Source organism: Amphibalanus amphitrite, unplaced genomic scaffold (genome assembly GCF_019059575.1).
Source record: "Amphibalanus amphitrite isolate SeventyFive unplaced genomic scaffold, NRLGWU_Aamphi_draft 000045F_arrow, whole genome shotgun sequence".
Taxonomy (NCBI): domain Eukaryota; kingdom Metazoa; phylum Arthropoda; class Thecostraca; order Balanomorpha; family Balanidae; genus Amphibalanus; species Amphibalanus amphitrite.
The window spans coordinates 920,416-936,124 of NW_024881541.1; the positions used below are offsets into that span (position 1 = coordinate 920,416).

At 49.8% G+C, this 15,709-nt stretch overlaps 1 protein-coding gene across 1 annotated transcript in view; it reads right to left on the reverse strand.

Moving 5' to 3' along the window:
• Positions 1 to 15,709, reverse strand: part of LOC122377481 — a 128,050-nt gene that overhangs the window by 39,241 nt on the left and 73,100 nt on the right. The window contains exons 3-4 of the mRNA XM_043357537.1: positions 2,253 to 2,451; positions 1,567 to 1,830 (exon numbers count right to left, since the gene is read on the reverse strand). Of these exons, the coding sequence (XP_043213472.1) occupies positions 1,567 to 1,830; positions 2,253 to 2,451 (463 nt within the window). The remainder of the gene's footprint in view (positions 1 to 1,566; positions 1,831 to 2,252; positions 2,452 to 15,709) is intronic.

The window sequence follows — 15,709 nt, forward strand, 5'->3', positions numbered from 1 at the left end:
GCGTCACGTAGCCGATACATGATACAAAATTTTGTGACCTAGATTAGTTTTGTGACCTGGCCGACCTTAAAAATTCGAAGTACAAGTTCAGTACCCTCAGGGTATCTAAGGCATACATCAAGGAGTGCGGAAACCAAAAATGAGTCTGATCGGACTCTGTTAGCCGGTGGCCAGAGCCTAAATTGTGAACAAGCCAAAATGTTGATAATTTCTACTGTGACCTGACCAGTGAACTGTGACGTCATCGGTGACCTCGAGGTAAATGAAATTAGGTTTCGCTCGACAGTTTTCTAGGGCTATCAGACGCCGTTTGAATTTTGACGATCGGCCCAGTAGTTTCGGAGATGGTAGGGGGGGGGGGGCTCTGTGGAGCCCCCAGTCACTCGCGTTATGGAAAATAATACCCCAGTCATGAGCGGGCTAATGAGATGATTACGAGCGAGCGAGCGCAGCGAGCGAAGCGAAGTCTTTTCAATATAACGGAAAAATTTCATTATGAGCGGCCCGGCCCGGCCCGGCCTGTAACGCTTTTGAGAGGCTTATATCTCAGCAACCGCTGGACCGATTGGCCTGCGGTCTTTTTTGCTGGGTAGCCCCATCCCTTCTTCCCCGTAATTGACTACTTTTGATACATCTCAGTGACCGTCGTGGCACGTGCCACGTGAGAAGTCAAGGGTGTTCAAGCAGTTTTGCAAAAGTAATGATTTTGAGAGGCCCATATCTCAGCAGCGGCTTGAGCTTGGGTAGCTGCATCCCTTCTACCAAAGGTCGGATACCCTTGATCTATGTGAGTGACCCCCAATGCACGTGCAAAATACAAAAAGAAGAGGTGCCAAATTTGTTCCCATTTCAGTAACTCGGTAATTACTGGGGCGATTTCGCTGAAACTTGGCATACAGGTAGGCACCCACCAGGCAATGCATTCCCATGTGTTGCGGCTAGGGTGCTACTGCACATGCACACGTGCAGGGGGCGTTTCCAGATCTCGAGAACGGCTGGGCCGATTGCGCTGAAATTTGGTACACGGTTGGGGACCGGTTAGTAGGGTGCCGTGCAAAAGTCAGTTTGGACCCCGTTTGCACGTGCGCACGTGCAGAATGCCGCTTCCAGATCTCAGGAACGGCTGGGCCGATTGCGTTCAAATTTGGCACACCGCTAGCGACCGGTTAGAAGGGTGCTTTGCACAAGCCCGTTGGAAGTACCCTCTCGCCCTTCCGCACGTGCAGGGCTCACTATCTCGCTCGCTCGTTCTTCGCCCAAAAGGCGTTTTACTGGTTATTGCTAAATGCGTACCCAGTACCTACCACTGAAGATATACATAGATTATATAGTCGTCGTCACGGTTTCATCTATGTAGCGGTGTCTCCTTACTTCAGTATTTGACCGAACAGTCAGTCGATCATGACCGCAGTGATTACGTGCGTCGGCGCGCAGCGGTGCAAGAGGCGCCGGCCGAACTTTCCGCAGTGGTGCTAGAGCCGCCGACCGGCGGAACTTTCCGCAGCGGTGCCAGAGGCGCCGGCCGGCCGACATTTCCGTTAAGGACGCGGCTGGTTCGGAGCTAACCTTTCCGTTGAAGACGCGGCTGGTGTGGACGGTGGCCGTCATGTGGTCGCCGGCACACTGCAGCGTCACGTTGTAGCAGCTCTGGCGCTCGTAGCTGGTGGCGCCCGGTATCTCCAGGTAGGGCTCGCGCACGTGCGCCAGAGACGCCTGGCCGTGGTGGCTGAGCCGGCACACGCCCGCACCCGTGTCGCCATAGTCGAACGTGTGACAGCGGAAATTGGCGCCCAGGCAGAGCCGCTGGCAGTCGTCCCGACTGGCCACCTCCTGCCGGTGCAGCGCCAGCGCCGTCAGCAGGGTCAGCCGGTCTGACCCAGTCACCGGATGGGGACAATGAGTCGGCCGGGGGCCAGGTGTCGTCAGGGGCTCAGAGGGTCACGGCAGGCGAGACAACCGTCTGTCAGACCATTACAGAGGAGCGGACAGAGGGCAAGAGTTCTGAAAAGGATGGGTGTTGGACAGTCGCTTGGGGTCGTGGTAAATGATAAGCTATTAGCTAACCAATACAATGTACAACTACATACACACACAAAGGCGCTATTCTATGCGGTGGATAGTGCTGACGATAATAGCCATATCCTCCCATGGGGGCCTAATAAGATGAGTAGTTTCATACATTAGGGGACAATAAAACGGCAATGGACGCCCGTATACCTGGCCAACGGACGTAGACCTCCCCCGACCTGTACCTGGAACACGACGTCGACTGTCTTCAGGATTTTGTCCGGGATGGGCTGGAACTCGCAGATGCGCACCGGGTCGCTGACACAGTTGGACTCGTAGTAGTCGGCGCTGGGGTCAGCGACGAGCGAGTCGCCGGGGCCGGCCGAGAACCGGTCCAGCTCGCTCAGCGAGCACTCTCCGGAGGCGGCGCGGAAACTGGCCGACCTGCCGACAGCGGGCACCCGGCACCGTCAGAGGTCAGCGCCCACACAGCCACCGTCAGAGGTCAGCGCCCACACAGCCACCGTCAGAGGTCAGCGTCACCAGTGCAACATAAAAGCGAACTGCGCATATTTGCGCAAAATTTGCAGGAGCCGATATTCCTACCCAACTACCGCCCGCCCCGCCCCAGTATCGGCTCGGCCGCCGCGCCCGGCTTACGCTGTCTTGTGTGACCTGCACGCATCCATGTGTAACTGACTGGTCATTAATAAACAGATGCGCTTGAGTTTATGAATTTTGTGAAAAGCGCAGAATTTATTGTTTTATGTATGTATGTATGCATGTATGTATGTTATGTATGTATTGACATCAAAAGCCTTCTACATATTGCGTGGCGATTACGGCTTGCATTTAGAGAGTCTTGCTATTGGTAACCATCACTCGGCTGAAGAAAGTGGAAATAAGACGCTGCAACTACCTATAGGACCTGTCACTCGCGTCAGATGACCTTGGGCCGTCTTTTAACATTAGATCACAGTACGGGTATTTAACCCGCGCCCGGCTGGGGGTCCTGGATTTCCACGCCCTGCTGGGGGGGGGGGGGGGTGTTTGAACACCCCCCCCCCTTCTAACTCGGCTCCTGGGCCACGTAGCGATACGCGGAAGGCGGCGTTCGAAAGAGCGTCAAAAATAATGAGGAAATCACTTCGGTCAATTTTTTGGTCAGGTCAAAGGTCAGGTCACCAGAGGTCATTGAAGGCAAAATTTCGCCGATTTCCAGGTCGAATGTCGAAAATTTCCAAGAAGCCAACGCATAACTCGGGAACCAATAGAGCTACAGCGCCGCGGAAAAGCGCATTCGATAGCCCTATTAACGCCCTTTCTGAGTAATTTTCTCAGATTTGACCTAACGTCAACGGTTTTGCCTGCAGGGGGCAAAAACTGCAAAAATAGCCGATTTTTTTCGGAAAGTTTTTCTGCAATAACTTTTGACCCAAGCATTGTGCGAGCTTACTTTTACCGGCATCGTGTTCCTCTCGTCAAGACGCATCGAATGAACTATAACTTGACCTTGAAAGGTCAACTTGAAAATTTGACCTCAGGTCAAGGTCATGACCTGACCGGAAAGGGTCATGTTGCATATCAGTCGATCCGTATCGTCGAGCTGAACACATCTAAGGCGTTTTCATCGCTCTAGCATGCCTCTATCAAAAGTTATTTGCGAAAAACTGTTAGATACCATTCGTGACCTAAGATGACCTCAGGGCATAAACAGGGGTCACAGACACCATTTTCATGTTCAGTGTGTCTAAACCACTTGTAATTCAGTGTTTGGGAGTGTTTATAATGTCTTTCGTCCAAAAGAGGCGCATTTCAATTTTCTCCCATTGACTTATAATGGTGAGGTCGCAAAATTGACCTGACCTTGGGTCATCGATATCAAAATTCTGAGATATACATTTTGTACATGCTATTGCTCTTAGCAATCGCTGAAAGTTTCAAAGCGATCGGTCACTCGGTGTAGCTATGACAGACATTGAAACTTTTTATGAGGTGAGGTCACTTCGAGTGACCTGGTGACCTGACCTTGAATGACCTTGGTCTGAAATTTTCACAACATGTGTAGAATTGATGTATGATAAGGTGTACCAAAAACGGCGGCGCTCCGCGCCGCCGTTTTTGAGATATTCGCGAAAAAACACAAGGGGGGGTGTTCAAACATCCCCCCCAGCAGGGCGCGGGTTAACCCGCGCCCTGATGGGGTCTGCCGAGCAGCGCGGTCTGATGGGGGGGGGGCATTTTGACCCTCCCCCATAAGATCTCGAGAACCACGCAACATAGCGACAAGCGGCAAACGGCGTTGGATAGCCCCAACGGGGAACTACCTTGTGACCCAATTTCATTGACATCGGTCAAACCGATGACGTCACAGGTCAGGTCAAAGGTCGAATTTTCACCGTTTACAGGCATTTCAAGAAATGCGTTGTAAAATCGAGTAAAATGCATTTCATTGAAAATCATCGATGGGGAAATGTTTGTCAAACACATATTTTGCTATTTGAGGTCACTGATACCAGGTCAGGTCACAGAGGTCAGGTCACTGAGGGTCACAAATTAAAAATATCATGTGATGCATGTTTTATGGTCCATTTTATATGCCAAATGTGATTATGTGGGACAGGCAGCCCTTGGGGTCAGTTGAGATTATGTTTTGGTGAAGGTCAGGTCAAGGTCAGGTCAAATTGCAGCTCGTCACGGGGAGTTCAATTGTGGTCTCCGTTTTGCGCTACGTGGTCTAGAATTGCTAAAAATTGAGTTCAAAAATTTGACGTCATCAATTTTTAACAGGCTTTTCGCTATAACTTGGCCAAAAAAAGAGGTATCGATCTAAAATTTAGTATGTATATCGAAGAGCGCAGGGACTATCACATATATTTCGGTTTCTTCGAAATTCGAAAAAGTTTTGGAAATTTTTTGAGTTTTTCTAAAAACATCAATTTTTTATTTTTGGGGGTCAAAAACCCAAAATTTATAAATCCGAGATAGCAGTTTCGTAGCGCCGTCTTTTCTCTACACAACCACATAAAGAACTTTAAAATTGCTTGTTAACTGTAGAATTGGTGAGCGTTTCAAGAAGTCATGTTTTTTGCTCAATTTTACTCGAACATGACCTCAGTTTGACCTCAATAACTCCTGACCCGAGGTGACCTGTGACTTGAAATTTTGTGTGAAGGTGTCAGATTGATGCCCGGTAAGGTACCCAAAATTAAATTTGTCGGCGCTGCGCGCCGCCGTTCTCCCGCTATTTAAGAAAAACTACAGGGGGGCCAAAATGGCTCCCCCCCATCAGGGCGCGGGTTAACCCTGGCCGGACCGATTGGTTTTCTATATTGGCCGGGGAGGGTTGGTACAACTCCCTCGTCGTTTCGCCTCTAATTGAGCTAGAGCCTCGCGGAAAAAACGAGCGTGTGTGCCGTTATAAGACGCAACGATTACTAACCGATTTTAAAGTCTTAGGTCAACCAATGACCTCTTAGGTCAGGTAAGTGCCACAAGGCACGGGCTCGGTTTTCGGTCAATTACTTTGCCAAAAATGGTCGCATTGCCACGATTTTGGCATCATAGTGTTTGTCTAGCTCAGGCGCGTCGAATGCTATACTTGGTGTTCGGATAAAGTCAACTCAAGGTGTTGACCTCGGTCCAAGGTCAGGTCGGAGCCCCTCAGGTCACGAAAACGGTTGAAGGAGGTCATATCGCATATCATTCGATTCGGCAGGTTTTCCCGAGTCCACTGGTGGCTTTCCCGACTCTCTAGCTGCAGCTGATCAGGAGTTATCGACGAAAAACTTATATGGTCTTAGTGACGTCATAAATGGTGTCACGTAAAGTCAACAATGCTAGAGAAGCACCGGACCTTGCAAGGAGTGCATGAAACCATTCCCGGTGCACGAATAGGGTCTTCCAATTTCCCTTGTTGACTTATAGTGGTGCTAGATCCTGTATCATACTCAATTATGACGTCATCTCTTAATAACCCGCGCCGGGCTGGGGGTCCTGGATTTCCACGCCCTGCTGGGGGGGGGGGGGTGTTTGAACACCCCCCTTCTAACTCGGCTCCTGGGCCACGTAGCGATACGCAGAAGGCGGCGTTCGAAAGAGCGCCAAAAATAATGACGAAATCGCTTTGGTCACTTTTTTGGTCAGGTCAAAGGTCAGGTCACCAGAGGTCATTGAAGGCAAAATTTCGCCGAATTTCAGGTCGAATGTCGACAATTTCCAGGAAGCCAACGCATAACTCGGGAACCAATAGAGCTACAGCGCCGCGGAAAAGCGCATTCGATAGCCCTATTAACGCGTTTTCTGAGTAATTCTCTCAGATTTGACCTAACGTCAACGGTTTTGCCTGTAGGGGGCAAAAACTGCAAAAATAGCCGATTTTTTTCGGAAACAATTTTTCTGCAATAACTTTTGGCCCAAGTCTTGTACGAGCTTACTTTTACCGGCATCGTGTTCCTCTTGTCAAGACGCATCGAATGAACTGTAACTTGACCTTGAAAGGTCAACTTGAAAATTTGACCTCAGGTCCAGGTCATGACCTGACCGGAAAGGGTCATGTTGCATATCAGTCGATCCTTATCGCCGAGCTGAACACATCTAAGGCGTTTTCACCGCTCTAGCATGCCTCTATCAAAAGTTATTCGCGAAAAACTGTTAGACATTATTCGTGACCTGAGACAGTGGCGTAGCGAAGGGGGTCCCTATGGTCCCTAGGGACCCCCCTTGGGCCTTCCATGGGCCCCTATCCCCGAAGCTGACGGCAGGGCCCTTCGTAGTTTCAAAAGTTTCGGGATGGGCTGTTTCAAATCGGGGACCCCACATGAATGTGGGCTTTACCTACGTACCTACACCCTTGACTCTACCAATTATTAGGGCGGACTTCCCCCACTTTATTTTTGATGGGCCTCTTTTTTTGATTTGTGTTTAATATCTATTTCTTATAGTTTGGTTGAAGTTCGAGGGGCCCTCTTCAGAGCTAGTGAAGGGGCCCCTGATAGCTTGACGGGGGCCCTCTAAACTAAAGAAAGGCCCTCTTGCCACACTACAGGGTGATTTTTTTTTACAGGGCAAAAAGTTTTTAAGCCTAGAGGTACCAAAACATATAACAAACGCGATAAAAATATATCCACGTGAAAGAAAATTGTTTGTCATTTTGTTTTCAGGACATTTTAGAGACTTCTTGGGACTCATTCTGTCATGAAGTTCCCCAAAAATGGCACCCAAAAAAATGTCCTCCCCAGAATCGCCTTTTACTCCAGAGCAACACCGCTGGGTCGTGCTCGAGTATGGAGCCGTGAGAAACATCACCATACTTGGGCGAAACTTTCGCACCCGATTTGAGAAAACCCCACATAAGGTACCTTCCAGGAAGGTATTCCAGAAGTTTGTTGAGCGTGTTTGTTCCCCTACCCGAAAAAGACTGCTGGCCGAAAAGCCATCTCGGAGCTGACTGTCGCCCGGGTCAAAGCCTACGTGGAGGCCAAGGAGCTCAGCAACACTAGCATCCGCAAAATTGCTGCTAGCCTGAAACTGACCTTCAGTACCGTATGGACAGTCCTGAGAAAACGACTCCATTGGTACCCTTATAAGGGGAAGAAAACCAACATCCTCACAGTCACGCACAAAAAAGCGCGGAAAGTGTTCTGCGAGTGGCTGCTGTCGCTACCCGAGGACTTCCCGAATCGCGTCATCTGGTCGGACGAGAAGTGGTTCTACCTCCGACAAGAACCTAATCGTCAAAACGAGCGCTACTGGGCTGCAAGTGAACCCAAGGTATTCCTGCCGTGCCGGGAACAAGGCGGCGAAAAGGTGATGTGCTGGGCAGCGGTTTTCCGGGGACGTGTGCTGGTGCACTGGTTTGAACGTGACCAATCAGTGAACGGAGATGTTTACCTGAACATGCTGAAGGACTTCATGTGGCCGCAAGTACGTAACCAGAACGACCTCTGGTTTCAGCAGGACGGGGCTCCACCCCATATGCCGGCAAGAAATTGGCTGGATGCGTCTTTCAATGGACGAGTCATAAGCCGAGGAATGCATCATGCATGGCCGGCTATGTCCCCCGATCTGTCCTGCCTCGACTTCTGGTTCTGGGGTGCAGCAATGCAAGAGGTGTCAAAGAGTCGGCCCTCGACCATAAACGAGCTTAAGTTGGTTGTGAATAGGTTTGCTGCTGAACTTAGTGAGGACGCCGTCATCCGAGCAACGCAACACGTTAGAAGAAGAGCCCAGGCTTGCGTACATGAAAACGGTGCGCACTTCGAGCACGCTCTGTAGGCCTGAACGGAGCTGAACCTCAAAGTTTTTGTGTGGAGATAAAATGTCAAAATGTGTTTATTACAAAAATATATATTTTCTAGCAGTTGATGTGTTTTCTGGTACCGCCATTGCCCTTTACTTTTTGCCCTGTAAAAAAATCACCCTGTAGAGGGCCCTTTGAAAGCATGAAGTAGCTCCTGATCGCTTGACGGGTGCCCTCTGAGCCACAGGAAAACCCTCTGATTGCATTAAGGACCCCCTAATTGCTTGACAGGGGCCCTCTGAACTACAGAAAAGCCCTCTGAATACACGAGAGGGCCCTCTGAACGCATGAAGGGACCCTTGATCGCTTGACTCTCTGAGCTACAGAAAGGCCCTCTGAGCGCATAAAGGGGCCCTGATTGCTTGCCAGGGGCCCTCTAAACTGCAGAAAGGCCCTCTGAGCGCATAAAGGGCCCCTGAACGTATGACAGGGGCCCTCTGAACGAAAAAAAAAAACAAATTACCGACCTATCTCCATCTTACCGACCATCGCAAAGATCACTGAACGTGTTGTGTATGAGCAGCTTTTTTACTACTTCTCCTCGCGCCACCTGTTCGCACCATGTCAGCACGGTTTCAGAACTAATCACTCCACAGACACCGCTCTTCTTACTGTTACCGACAAAGTGTTCAGTGAGATGGATCGCGGCGATGTTGTTCTTTTATCACTACTTGACTTGTCAAAATGCTTTGATGTTATCCGACATGATCGCCTTCTTAACAAGCTGCGTTTGTACGGTGTGGACGTGCGATGGTTTACGAGCTATCTGAGCGACCATTACCAACAGGTCCGCATCCAAATGTCAGACGGAACACAATGCTTATCTCGACCACTTCTAAACCCTGTTGGCACGTACCAGGGATCGGCCTTAGGTCCGCTTTTATATTCAATTTACGCAAACGACATGTCTCTTTACGTCGACGGCGAGGCTGACATAGTGCAATACGCTGATGACACTCAGGTTCTTGTTGCGGGGGGACCCGGCGACATTGGCTCCCTAGTGCTCACCATGGAGAGTGTTCTCTCCAAGCTGTCTCACTGGTTTGGCAAAAATGGTTTGAAAGTGAACGCAGACAAAACGCAGCTCATAGTCATCGGCTCTAGGCATAACATTCAGCGGCTTCCACCCGTCCGTGTCAACTTCATGGGTGCCATTGTCGCCGGTCCCCCACTGTGCGGAACCTGGGTGTGTACTGTTTGACCAGAACCTGACATTTTCTGCCCATATCGATGACGTGGTGCGCCGGTGCACCGGCATCCTGTGTGGTTTCAGCCACTCCCGGCACTGTCTGCCGCCCTCGACCCTGGCCCGGCTGGTGGAAGGTCTAGTCTTGTCGATTGTGCGCTATTGTATCACTGTGTATGGGTCCACCAACAAAACGCAGTTAGGCCGCATTCAAAAGATATTAAACTTCGCCGCGCGTGTCATCTCTGGACGGAGAAAGTATGACCACATCAATGATGTGTTACGGCAATATGAGTGGCTCTCAGCTGAGAACATGTACCTTTACCACGGACTGACCCTTCTTTTTTTATTTTTTTATTATTTTTTTTAAACAATTGTATTCAGCTTATGACATCGTTTCACACGTGAAGATAAGAAGAGAGACAGCAGAATAAACTGATCGCCTAGTGACTCCCAGCATCCTACACACTTTTACAATCCTTTTTAGCTAGACCGGTCAAATGCTTCAGCCAACCCTGCCCACTTCTTTTCATGGTCACATAATTTTCCCCTTTTAAGCGCTATGTGTTTTTCCGTGATCATATCCCTTTTCAATATAGTTAATAAAATGTCAACAGAAAGTAGGTATTTACCAGCAATCATCGTTTTGCCTACGATGATGATATGATTAATAGCCAGCAATTCTGGACTGACCCTTCTTAACAAGATTCGATGTACGTCGGAACCCGAGTCGCTCTCTCATAGTCTTACCACCAGACGCGACATTCATCGGCGCATTACTCGGCATTCTGACCAACTTGTGACACCGCGCATTTATCTGAGTCGGGTAGGCGGAGGTTTTTATACTCTATTGTGACTGCATTCAACAAACTACCATCTCCAATGCGTGATATGCAACCCACTGCTTTTAAAAGAGAGGTGTTCAAGTGGCTCACTTTGGAACAGAACAAATAGCGACTGTAATGACTGTGAACAAATTGTGACTAGTGATGCATGTGTCAGCGTATGAGGTTCATGTAGGTATGTGTGACATCCATTGGCCAACCATTGCATGTAATTGACCTGAGGCTAGGAATAGCCATGTTTCATGGATTTGCCTCGTGAAGTCTAATAAATAAATAAATAAATAATAAAGAAAGGTCCTCTGGGTACACGAGAGGGTCCTCCGAAAGTATGAAGGGGTCGCCTGATCGCTTGATGGGACCCTCTGAGCTACAGAGAAACCCTCTGATTGCATTAAGGGCCCCCTGATTGCTTGACAGGGGCCCTCTGAACTACAGAAAGGCCCTCTGAATACACGAGAGGGCCCTCTGAACGCATGAAGAGGCCCCTGATTGATTGACGTGGGCCTTCTAAGCTACAGTAAAATCCTCCGAGCGCATGAAAGGGCCCCCGGTCGTTGGACGGGGGCCCTCTTATCTACCGACGGGCCCTCTGAACGCGTCGAGTTGCCCTGAGGCGAGCTCATGATGGGATCTCTGACTAACATCTGAAGGGTCCTCTGTCAGTGTAAAGGAACCACAACTTGCGTGAGGGGCCCTTTTTGGACCGAGAGGGCCCTCTGTCGGTCTGAGGGGCCCCCGATCGGTCTGAGGGGCCCCCGATCGGCCTGAGGGGCCCTTTGTTTGTCCGAGGGGCCTATATCAACTGGAAGGTGATCAACTATATCACCTGAGGAGGTCCTCTATCGACATGAGGGGCCTCTGTCAGTCTCAGGGTCCCTCTCCCGACCTGGGAGAGGCCCTCCGCTGTTCTGAGGGCCCCTGCCGGTCTTATGGGGCCACCGATTGACAGCCCTATTTTCACCTGAGGGGCCCTCTGTTGATCTGTTGGTTTCCGACGGTGGGCCTGATTCAATGTCGGTTTGATGGATCTCAGATCGGATCCACTGTCGATCTGAGGGGCCCCGAGGCCCTCAAATGACCTGATGGGCCCTTAGTTTGTCTTAGAGGGCTCTCCATCGGTCCGACAGGGCCCTCTGCATTCTGCAAGTGCAAGGGGACCTTTTGTCGGTCTGAGTGGCCCTTAGACGGCTTAACATGACCCTCAGACGGCTTACGAGGCTCTCATGGCCTGTAGCGGTCTTTGACGGTCTGAAGGACCCTCATCCGACCTATGAGACCCTCAGTCCGCCTTTAGAACCGGCTGAGCGACTCTATGAAGCTATTCGTGAATCGTGGGCCTATCTAGCAAGGGCCCATGGACTGCTTGCCCCCTCAGTTCTAACATTTTTTCATTTTTTTTTAATAAATATTATTCAACTTATTTGGGCCCCCTCCAAAAAAATAGTGCATGAAATCCGACGACTTTTTGAATTTTGAGGGGGGTTACCTTGGGCCCTTGTAGGTTTGGAACCCCCTTGAGGAAATCCTGGCTACGCCCCTGACCTGAGATGACCTCAGGGGCATAAATAGGGGTCACGGACACCATTTTTATGTTCAGTTTGTCTAAACCACTTGTAATTCAGTGTTTGGGAGTGCTTATAATGTTTTTCGTCTAAAAGAGGCGCATTTCAATTTTCTCCCATTGACTTATAATGGGGAGGTCGCAAAATTGACCTGACCTTAGGTCACCGATATCAAAATTCTGAGATATATTTTATAGATACTGTTACCCTTATCAATCGCTGAAAGTTTCAAAGTGATCGGTCACTCGGTGTAGCTATGGCAGACATTGAAACTTTTTATGAGGTGAGGTCACTTCAAGTGACCTGGTGACCTGACCTTGAATGACCTTGGTCTGAAATTTTCATAACATGTGTAGAATTGATGTATAATAAGGTGTACCAAAAACGGCGGCGCGGAGCGCCGCCGTTTTTTAGATATTCGCGAAAAACCACAAGGGGGGTGTTCAAACACCCCCCAGCACAGGGCGCGGGTAAACAGCTTCACGTCATGTATTAAGTGCTTGACATCCAAATGAGAGCGTACATATAACAGAGAAGGTATGCAAAGTTTTATGAAGTTTGCTTCACTAGTTGCGAAATAAGAAGCAAAAAAACTTTAGCGGAAAGGCCGCTGGCCTCTCGCTGGAGCGTTTCCGACCAGTGTGCGCCGTGCCGCCCCGGACCAGCGCCGTGCCGCCCCGGACCAGAGCCGTGCCGCCCCGGACCAGCGCCGTGCCGCCCCGGACCAGAGCCGTGCCGCCCCGGACCAGCGCCGTGCCGCCCCGGACCAGCGCTGTGCCGCCCCGGACCAGCGCCGTGCCGCCCCGGACCAGCGCGGCGCCGTGCCGCCACGGACCGGCACTGGGCCGCCCCGGACCAGCGCTGTGCCGCCCCGGACCAGCGCCGTGCCGCCCCGGACCGGCACTGGGCCGCCCGCCGATGGGCGGACGCCACTGAATTGTCGGCGCCGTTCAAATGGAATACCACGGAGGCGAGCAGCCGGCCGGCCGGGCTAATTGAGATTGTACCGGAGCGCCCCGGTTCCCAGACGTTAATCGCTATCGTCCAGTCATGCCTATTACCAGGGAAAATGAACTATCAAAGGCTTATAAAATTGTCATTAGCTTCGTAGCCAGCTTGTCTTAATTGGAACTCGAACTGCTTTGCAACTGATGACAAAAAAGGCGGCTGGACTGGCCGGCCGATGGTGGTTGCGGATTGACGAGCCGGCGGGTGCCCACGGCTGAGCTGGGCCGGCAGCTGGCCCGGTGGTGTTCCGGGCACGAGCTGCTCCTCCTTCAGCGACTGCGACGCTGCGGCTGGCGAGACAGCTGCAGCGGGTCGCCGCGGTCAGAGGCCGCGCCGCCGACAGCTGCAGCGGGTCGCCGCGGTCAGAGGCCGCGCCCGCGCGCCGCCCGGCGTTCCGCGGCAGGCGGAGACGGTCCCGGCGTGGGACGCCGAGCGTGGCCTCCGCGGCGCGGCGCGGTGCCGCCAGCAGCCGCCGGCTGCCTCTGCCCCCACCGCGGCCCGGGCGCGCACTGGTGCCAGCTGAGCCGTGCCAACCGGGGTCAGACCATCAAATCCGACGACCTGGACCAAATTTGACCCACCCTAAATTGCACAGCCATGCCGAAGGGCACTTGGATCGCTTCTGACTGTGCAGTCTGCACAGCCTCTAATTGGTGGAGTGGTGTGCGTGGGAGGCTGGCGGGCGCGGCGGCTCACCGCGGCCGGAGCCGGGCGCGGCGGCTCACCGCGGCCGGAGCCGGGCGCGCTCCGCCCGGAGACCGGCGCGCCGCCGCCGCCAGGGTAGACTGGGTGGCCTCGAGCCGACCCCATAGCCCTCCGAGTCTCTACACATCGCCGGCACGCGGTACATTTGGTTTACCACTTTCTTATCCCAATCGACTAATTGTCCAGCGGATGGTGGAAGTCCGCGCCTTTCAATATAGGAGAGAACCGTGTAAAACGCCCAGGGTAGGTGAAACGCCCCATGCCCTTATTTATGACACAATTGTTTCCCTATTTTTATCAACATAACAGGTGAAACAGGTGCCGTGGAAGCAAAATGCTGATGAAGTTTGATGGGCGCCATTATCATTGGGCTGCTTTTATAACCAAAAACATTATTTTATGAGATTTCTTGAATAAATAGCTGTCCTAAAAATGACATTAATTCACTATTCAGTTGTCACTTTGATCTGAGATGCTTCGGCAAGCAAGACTAGTTCACTGTCTACCAAAAGCAGTGCAAAATGACTGTTCCATGTTTGCTGATTCATCAGATATGTCGCCACACAGTGGCATTGTAAAATTCGCAAAACGCCCCGTCACCTGGTTTCTAAAACGTCCATACCATTTTACATGTAAAAATGTCTTATATTCCAAAAGTGGTTTAATTGCGATGCATTGTTGCTGTCTGGTAAGGAGGTGACAAAAATATTGGAAACAGTGATTTTTTTGCAATGGGTCAGTTTATTTAGCGAGATAACTTTGCTTGCAAATGCTGAAGTATCGTTTGTTTTCGAAACAGTAACTCCATCTAACTCTATTCTCCGAAGGCCATGCTACTGACCTTCATACGTTTCTACTTAGGTACCTAAACAGTAGAATAGTACGGCTGAAAACGAAATATTAAATGCAATAACCGAAGGTCTGTTGTCAGTAGTTAAAACACTATTCGTTAGAATTGTGTTTTTCTATTGAAAAACAAACCTAAGTTCCCTGACAATTTGGCAAAAGCTACCTGAGATCATATTCATGCAAATCAAGCTCATCAACAGGTGACAACCAAGGTGGGGCGTTTTACAACACCCGTAATGCAAAACGCCCCGTTTGCAGAGGTATTGCAAAAGCTCATTATTGCCGTCATGCAACATCCGAGTGCCTTGCGTATTATTTTGTTCAATAGTCGGAAGATAAGACTTTAAAGGAAGACTGCCACCTTCAAAAAGTTTTCTCAGATCGGCCTATGATTTATTCCCTGGACAAAACAAAATTTTAGAATTCACCTGACAAAGTATCATCACGTGAATCGCGAAAAAAATTGTCGATTATCATACAATTATCAATCGGTTAATGTCTAGCGACAATGTTTACACATCACTAGACTTCAAGGTCATAAGATTATTACATTTTATTTGGAAAAGTAAGGTATTTTATGATTTACTAATATATGATTTCATAAGAAATTGGCCATGTTTAATTTATTTTGCATTTAAGTTCGTAAAACATTTAAAAATCATGGCTCATTTGGAATGGGTCTGGCCCATGTTAAACCCCATTTCCCACACTTTTTTGGAAAAAAATGAACTACTGAATATATAAGTTTAACTTTTATTTTGACACTCCAAAATTCTTCTCTGATCTCGAAACAATCAAAGTTTTGACATATATTTACCAAAAGATAAGAAAATTCATGTTTCAAAGTTATCGATAAACAGTAGAGATGTCGGTTTTCTTGGACTAAAAAATGGCATCAAACTGAACTTTGGTCTCCGATTTCTCGCAAACGGGTTCGAATTTCGGAAAACCGACTTCAGTCTGGGACATAGGTGGCTCAGCTCTAGTGAAAACCGTTTTGTGAAAAAATGGTGGCAGTCTACCTTTAACAAAATGCCTAATGACGCATGGTGAAATAACCAGTTTAGCGGTGACACACCGTTTTTCCTTAACCCTATTAGTGGCAGGGGGGTTGTTTTCATCCACCCCTCAGGTTTTTCGGGAATATCTCCGAAACCGCTGAAGCTACGATGCTGAAATTTTCTGACTTTTCCTAAAACTAAATTGGGCACATTCCCTGAAAATTTCAAGTTCATAACTTTACCAG